Source organism: Falco biarmicus, chromosome 5 (assembly GCF_023638135.1).
Source record: "Falco biarmicus isolate bFalBia1 chromosome 5, bFalBia1.pri, whole genome shotgun sequence".
Lineage (NCBI taxonomy): Eukaryota > Metazoa > Chordata > Aves > Falconiformes > Falconidae > Falco > Falco biarmicus.
The window spans coordinates 20,190,819-20,199,296 of record NC_079292.1 but is presented as its reverse complement, the minus strand read 5'-3'; the positions used below and the strand labels follow the sequence as shown (position 1 = coordinate 20,199,296).

The 8,478-nt window shown below is 51.5% G+C and overlaps 1 protein-coding gene across 1 annotated transcript; it reads left to right on the top strand.

Annotated features, from left to right (window-relative positions):
- Positions 1-5,272: 5,272 nt before the first annotated feature.
- On the top strand, positions 5,273-6,797 carry LOC130149740 (olfactory receptor 1F1-like). Its single transcript, XM_056339712.1, has 3 exons — positions 5,273-5,277; positions 5,634-5,637; positions 5,832-6,797. Exons 1-3 carry the CDS (start codon positions 5,273-5,275, stop codon positions 6,795-6,797), a joined length of 975 nt encoding a protein of 324 aa, XP_056195687.1.
- Positions 6,798-8,478: the final 1,681 nt, after the last annotated feature.

The window sequence follows — 8,478 nt, the reverse complement described above, 5'->3', positions numbered from 1 at the left end:
ATGGATTATCAGAGCTGAATACCAAGTTTCTGGCATCCGGCAAGATTTCAGTGTATTTTAATATTTGTGCCAAGTGTTGATGGTCTCAGCAAAGCCCTATTTCACATATCAGTGTGGGAGGGGGTTTCTCTGAGCACTGCCAGCACGTGCCTTCATCCAGAATCCTGGGAGAGTCACCAGGTTATATTGGAATGCTGTGCCACTGAGTTTCTGTATGAAACAAATATTCATCATTGCCACAAAAGAAAGGTGTAATTTTGTAAACTCAGAGCAAATGGTTGTGCCACAAAGTCACGTTGTCATGGTCCTTCTAGCCTGTCAGCCCAGCTTCCCTGAAAACACACTTCTGTACACCTACAGGGCTCATAATTGCTGCTATTCATCTTTTACAGCCTCAGACGTGGTCTCTGGCATGAATTTCCCCCACATTGAGGTAGCAGCTCCCTCTAGCATCTATGCTGAATTTCCACACAGGGTATTCCTTCCCATGTAGGCTTGTTGCCTGTGCTTTCCCTGCTTTTCAAATGACGTTACTGCTCAGCTCCTCAGCTCTTGAAATTTCAGATACAGAGGTTATTATAGGATCAGCTCCTATTGCCCGATTATCAGAAAAGAGAGGCTGCAAAAAAATTGCAATAAAGCAATGCTGTATTCCTGCTGCAGCAACACTTACATCTCAGCCTTGATCTCCACATTCACTCCCTGTTCCAGTCTTTGAATTTCCTGGGTTTCCCACTTTGCATTTCCATGGCATTATGTAAATGCCAGCTAAACCTGCTGTTGCTATCAGGAATGGCTCCAGGCTCAGAGCAGGCAGCATTCACCTTGTGTAAACCCATGTAATCCTGCTGCCTGGCTCCTCAAGAACTCACAGGACTCTACTTGGTGCCTTAACTAAGTCCAACCAGAGCTGCTGCTGGATCCCAGTCCCACCATGGCCATGTTCTCTCCTAGTCCCCTGGACCACACTTTCCACTCCAAGAGAGCCCGGCACAGCCTGGCCCGGGTGGTTGGAGGTGATGGGAGCACGGCTGTGGTGCAGATGCCATGCAGCCACCTTACGGCCGTGTTGCCCACAGGTTTGTTGCTGCAGGCACGGCCAAGCCCTTCTCATTGCTGCCTCCCTGCTGGCATTAGCCAGCATTAGGCACCTCATAGCCCTGCAACAGATAAAACAGGGTCATAAAGAAAGACTTAGGGACTGCAGCTCCCAGCCTCCCCAGCCAGCTGCCCTTCCATGGCCCTGGGTGCCTGACGTGGTCAGGTGTGCTGCAATCCAGGTGCCCCCAGAGCTGCTGCAGGGGCTGGAGCAGGAGCCAGGGCTAGAGAGCTCTGGCTGGTCTGGACTCTGCCTGGAGCAGAACAGCAGCTCAAGGTGGGTCCTGTGCCAGGAGGGCTTTGTCCTGTGGGCTCAGGTCCCACTTGTGCAGGCTGTCTCCTTGCTCCTGCCACTGAACAGGAGCTAACTCCGAAAGCCTCTCCCCCCAGGGCTCTCACAGGGTTAAAAGCCTCTCCTCCGCTCACAAGCCTTGAGGGCACACAGACTTTTCCTCATGCAGGTAAGACAAACTGGACAGCACCTGGGGATGTTGTAAGTTTTTCCCTCTTACCAAGCTCTGGATGCTGTCCACTGTTTGCTCTTGGACATGGAGGTAAGGGAGGGCTGGGAGGGCAGGACTGCTGCATGTGGTGGGACAGGGCCTCACTGATGGTGGGACCCTCAGAGGGGTCCCCACTGGCACACTGCTTGGGGGCAAAGCCAGTGCTGGGACCCAGGGCTTCTGGGTGGTCTGGGCATGCAAGCAGGCTGTGGTTGCTGGTGATGCCTTGAACAAAACAGTCCAGTCCTTCTCAGGAAAAATTAATCCTGTGCTTTTGCTGGCTCCCTCAGTCCAGCCATCACCTCAAATTGGGACTGGACCATACCCAAGGCTCAGGACCTTACCTCCCATGGCTGTATGCTCCTGGTCTGCTCACCTGAGTGCAGATGGGATGTGGTGGCTTGGTGAGGAAAGCGACATCCTCCTGCAAGAGCAGCTGGCTTCCCTGGGTGGGCATGGAGCACATCTGGCCTTCTGTAGAAGGAAGGGATAACATAATATACCCCAAAACGCTGGAGCTATGCACAAGTGCAGAATGGCAGTGTAAGGCACCCTGCTTCAGAGACTGCTGGAGCTGAGCTGGGTCTCAGGCTGGTGCACCACCACCGCACAGGTCAGGGGTACCTTCCCTCTCCCAGGGCGAGTGACAGAAGCCAGCTGCCTCCTTAGCACTGTTGGCACCAGTGCTCCCTCTCTGCACCCCCCACAGCCTTTCTGGACCGGTCAGCAGTGGGCAAAGGTGTAGCTGCACTAGGAAATACTGGATAATCATTAGTTACCATGAGAAATTGCCTTCAGTGCAAGTGAGAGAGAGAGAGAGAGAGAGAGGAAAGGAGCTGAGGCAAGGTGGAGACTGTCAAGGCTCATTCCTGTGCAGTCCAAGGAAGAAAGGGAGATTTTCCTACCATGTCTTCCTAGTTCATTGTGTGCAGGGTGTCTGAGGACAAAGGGTTTAAATCTGACATTTCTTGTCATGTGGCTGTGTCCACTGGCTGCTACATTCTTCCAGACCATGGTGAAAAATTAGGGTCATTCCTCTGCATGACTCCAATGGCTATACTGCAGCCCTGTAGCTCCACTCCTAACCCAGCCTGAATTTGCCAGCATGGGGAGAGTATCACCTGCAGCTCTCCACAAGTCACCGTCCCTCCCGCAGTGGAGCTAACAATTCCCTGCTGCTGCTGCAAATACGATGACTTACGTGTCATCGCTGTGTACCTACATCAAACCAAGGGCTCACTGATGGCATGTGGTGGGCTCTCACACCTCTTGCTCACCTGCTCTTACTTCCAAGTGTCAAGCCCCAGTTCAGAGCACAAAAGATGACTAACCTTTATATGCCTAACCTCCTACTATTAAATTTATTCTTACTTTTATCACTCTGATTCCTGAGGTCCGCTGTTCCTCTTGTGTAACAGGCAGGTCCCCACCTTCACTGGTGCCAGCTTCACCATAAGCTGTCTGCACACCGCTGCCTCTGGCTAACAGGTCCGTAGTGAAAGCATCCAATGAGGTCCTGGACAGAGCCTTCCCTCTCACACCTGCACCATGGTGGCACTCCTGCCCTAACAAAACCAACTGCCTTAGCGCTGTGAAAGTTCACAACACATAATTTTGGATTTATACAGACCAACATGCACATTGTGCAGCTTTGCAGACAGGGACAGCTGGAGACAGGAGATGATTCCCAGGGAACACTGCTGTGGTCACTCCCAGCTCCCACCCTGCTCAGGTGCCTGCTCCTGGCTGCAACACCTGGCCAAACAAGTCAGGCTGTTCTTGCACCAAGATGCACATGGCTTTGGCTGGGGGCTGGCTGGAGGAAAAGAGACAGTTTGAGATTTCCAGAATATTGGATGGTAGAGTCCTTATGTACCTGTCCAACGTATGCAAAATTAACATAAATAAAACAAACCCCAGCAACTATTAAAGAATATGTTGATCTGGGAGACTTCTGGAGAGCTCATCCAGGCAGTGGTTTCTCAGCCTTATAGCACCCACAGCCAAGATAGAGTAACAAGTTTGGATGTCATTATGCTAGGCAAAGAATAAAGCTTTTGACTGAAGGTCTCCCTCTCAATATTTAAAAAAAATTAAACAAAGGTGAAAAAACAGAGAGTAAAAGATAAATGAATCAGAACTTAGCTCTTCTACTCAGCAGACACTGACACTGATCGCAGTGTCCAAGAAGAAGCAAGGAGATAAAACTTACAACAGAGGGTCCTTAATTTGGAACAGAAAGACTTGAAAATTATGAATAAAACAGAGCTGGCATTCAAGCAATTCCAACAGGGAACAAAGCACACAATTTTTAACAGTGCTTTGACAGTTTCTTGCGGTAAGTAGCTATAATAAAATAACTCCCCAACAGCAGCAGTGAATTCTTCATAGCGCAACATCTAAAAATTGTGATTGATATGTTGATACATGCTTTGAATAGAGAAATTAAAAAAAGTTTAATGGGTGCAAAGCCAGCGTACCAACCCAAAATTTAACCATGCTGTTTAATCTTGTGAAGAGACATAAAAATTGACCTCAGTCACCAAAAACACATCTATAAAGAGGAAGGAAATGCTTTCTTTTTTGTAGTTGTTATTGTTCATATTCACTTTGGTTTTATATAGTGGCAATGGCCCCTGCATAGCCATCATGTGGCATCTTTAATGTTTAGTAAATGGAGAGTAACATGAATTGCTGCCTTGTCTGGGAATGCTGTTGAATTCTGACCACAGGAGGTTTGTCAGAGTTACCTGTAAGGAAAAGCTGCTCACAGGTGCCCTGTATTGAGGCAGGCAGGCCTTGTTTCAAAGCGTACAATTTCCAAGTCATAATAGCAGGGAACAAAATCCTTGAGTTAGTGATGTGCAATCCTCCCTCGCACCCCAGACATCCCCCAGTGCTGTCAGTGAGAACCTGCCCAGAAGCCAGCACTGGTCCCACTGCAGCTCCTGGCAAACACTTGCTCAGCCATGGCCAGTACACTGGCCAGTGACTTTAGTCTCTGAGTCAGGAATAGTCTAGTGTTAGCATCTACTGAGGCGATCCAATGAAGCCAAAGAAAAAGCTTCACAGGGAGAAGAGGATTTTATTACACATAGCCCCAAGATCACCTGTAGTTCCCCAAAGTGCCCTGCATTGCCACACAGCCACAGTGTGCCCTGGTGCTTTCCAGCCCTCTTCACCCCCTTACCGTCATATACATGAGCTTAAGCCTCTCCGGATCTTTTTCCTCACCCAGCCAAGAGCAGCCCCTGGTTTCAGGCTGGCTCAGTGCAGTGTGTGCCCATGCCAAGTGCTGGCTGGGACAGATCCTCACCCTAAGACAAGGTGATTGCAGGTGATTTTTAAGCTCGCTCTCAGCCCCATTTCTTCTGCTGCACCAGGCTGTATTTACACACCAAAGCACCTGGCTTCATGGCACTGGCACGGTGGGCAGCATAGCCCTGGCCACAAGCACCACCTTCAACAGTCCTTACCCAAGGTTTATGAGCAATAACTACTTCCCATGCCTCACCCACCACGTGGACACGGTGATTGTAGCTTCACATGCCCATCAGCAAAACCCTTGTGTCGGGGTAAAAATTGAAATAGGATGATGGAAGACAGGTGAGGAGACCCAGGCCAGTGGAGACCCCTGACAGCTTAAATTCACCTGTGGCTCGACAAACACCATGCGGTGAGTCACCCTCAGATGGAAGCTGTGCTTTTTAAAGTGCTGGTTATTTCAGAGCAAAGCACCCCAAAAATAGCAGAGCAGATGACAGAATAAAGAAAAAAAATTCCTTTAACTGGTACAGGGTGATGCCCCATCCCCAGCTCCGTGCTTTGGTGGCTGTGGCATCTAAGGAATGATGTGACCATTTCCAGGGGGCAGGGAAGCATGTAGTCACCAGAAGAGCAGCCAGGAGGGAAAGACAGACATGCTTGGTATACTCATCAAGACAGAGGGTTGGGCTGGCAGGAGAACCCAGGAGCTGTGGGTTAGTCCAGCTGCACACCGATCTTGGTTTCTTCTGTGTGATTCTTTTGCAGTCAGGTATCCAACACTGTATGGCAGCTCTCTGGACTCTAAAGTCCTAGTGTCTGTGAAATCCCAGCACAGGATGCTTTCAACTATGGAGATAGGACCAAAGCCATTGTACCAGTGACACCCTTGCCTTGTGGGTGGCTGTGCTCCAGTCCCCTGGCTCACAGTCACCACCTCTTCACAGTGCTCATTTCTGCCCACAGACCAACCAAGCTGGCCTCATAGCAGGTGAGAACCAGACTCGGGTGACAGAGTTCATGCTCCTGAGCTTTTCCCATGGCCAGCCCTTCCTCTTTGTTCTTTTCCTGGCCATTTACCTGGCCACACTGCTGGGGAACTCTGCGATGCTCGCCCTTGTGTCCCTGGATCCCCACCTCCACAGTCCCATGTACTTCTTCCTCGGTCAGCTGTCCTGCTTGGACATGTGCTACTCATCAGTGACAGTGCCCAAGATCCTGGCAAACACCCTGCGCCCGCAGGCGACCATCTCCTACTGCGGGTGCCTGGCACAGATGTTCTTCCTGATGGCGTGCGCGGGGGCCGAGTGTGCGTTCCTGGCTGTCATGGCCTACGACCGCTACGCAGCCATATGCCAGCCCCTGCACTACACCCATGCCATGAGCTGGGGTGTCTGTGTGGTGGCAGCCACCGGCTGCTGGCTCTGGGGGATGCTGGACTCAGCTGTGCACACCCTCCTGGCCTCCAGACTCTCCTTCTGCAGGGCTGCCCGGCTCCAGCACATCTTCTGCGACGTCCCCCCACTGCTGAAGGCTGCGTGCAGTAACACCCGCCCCAGCGAAGTGGCACTCCATGTTGCCAGCATCTTTGTGGGCCTCAGCCCCTTCCTGCTCATCATTGTCTCCTACCTCCGCATCCTGGTCACCATCCTCAGGATGCCCATGGCCACCAGCCGGCACAAGGCCTTCTCCACATGCTCTGCCCATCTGCTCGTGATCACCCTGTACTTTGTGACGGCCAACCTGAACTACAACCGGCCCAGCTCCGGCTACTCGCCGGCAGCCGACACGCTGGTCTCTGCACTGTACTGCATCGTCACCCCCATGCTGAACCCCCTCATCTACAGCCTCCGCAACCGGGAGGTGCGGGGGGCCCTGCGGAAGGCTGTGCGGGGTTGGGGTGCGCCGGGCTCCTCAAGCAGCAACGCGTGAGCAATACCAGGGCTGCAACAGTGCTGGGGTGACCCTGGTGCAGCACCGCCTGTCTGTGGGAAACCTTTGACAGCAGCAGTGGGCTCAGGGCTCCCTGCCCAGGCAGGGATGACACTGCCATCACTTGTCTGACCCTCAGCACATCGCTGATGGCAGAACAGAAAAATCCAGTTGGGAAGAAGGCTACAGTTCCAGGATTATGTCTTTATTTTGCAAGTGTCATGTGCTGAGCTCAGCACAGGACCAGCTGCGGCTATGCTGCCACCAGGGCATGCTGTAAAAGGCAATTTCACATGGCACCAGACACGTGCTGGCCCCGAGCAAGGCTCTGGGCTCTGCCTTGGGGCTGCCCAAGGTGCTGAGCCAGGCCCTGCATGGGACAAGGGGCAGCGTCTTGCACTGAAAAATCTGGCCACTGCAGAGGGGCTGTCACACCATCCTCCTCCTACACATGCTTTGGCACCGAGTCTGATGTCTGCTGGGTTTCTCCAGGCTGCCATGAAAGCTCTGTAGCATTTTGTACATTAGCGCAGCAGCCGGCAGTTTATACAGGCCACCCATCAACCTCAGTGCTCTGGTCGAACAACACTTTATTGGCACCAAGCTGTGAGCTGGCATTGCTTAAATCCTCACCAGAAATGCTTGCTTTGCTTTATAGCCATAAAAAAAATCAAAATGCAGTTGTTGTGAGTGTGTGGCTGTGGATGATAGTGACTGAGGGCTGGCTGGTGACGTGGGGCAGCCAGCTTTGCCTAGCTGGCACCACCTCAGCTTAACCTCTTCTTGCAGGGGCCCTGCAGCTGGGTCCAAGCTCAAACGATCGCATGGGTGATGGGGCAATCCCACCGCCGGCCAAATCTGCAGGCAGGTACACGAGGGCCAGCAGTGTCCAACGCCACAGCAGAAGCTAGGAGCAGCCAGCCACCAGTGCAAGGGTCTGTGTGGGGAGGGTGCATGCCTGCAGCTGTGCCACAGAGGGGCACGTTGGGGAAGGGGCCAAAACTTGCCCATCCATAGCTCGGTTACCAAGAGATACCCAGCAAAATCCAGTCTGTTCCCCAAAAAAACTAGTGGAGAGTCAAAAAAATTGGCCTATGAGGTGCACAGTTTATTGGGAGTGGTTTGCCAGTTCTTCTTAGTGCACAACACACACTGGTTTTACTCTTCAGGGGAAAAAGTGTTCCTGTAACACATGTGTTGGGATGGCCTGTTGCTCCTACCCAAACAGGTTGCAACCTCTCATCCAGCTTTACTTGCTTTACACCCTTCTTGATTGTAAAAGAATTATTGAAACATCCCTAGTTCCGAGTGTCACTAGGACATGTAAGAGAGTGTGCCGCAATGAGGCCCATTCAGGAGAGCCCCCTGGAAAGGAACATCAGGAAATAAAGGGTGAACTGCATGAAGAAAAAATATTGAGGAAGTTATTTCAGAGAAAAAACCCCCCACCAAAACCAGTGAATGAAAAACCCAAACCAAAAACCTCCAGAAAATTTACATTAAAATTGACAATTTCAAACCTGAATCACAATGTGTCTTTCCCATGATTGACAGACTGTGATTTTTCTCAGTATCAAACACTGAACAGGGATGCTGTACTACCTTCCAGGCAGTACAGTGTTGTTCAAGCACAGGATGGTGCAGGACCAGCCTTGAGCTGCACTGAACTCTGAGGTGTCAC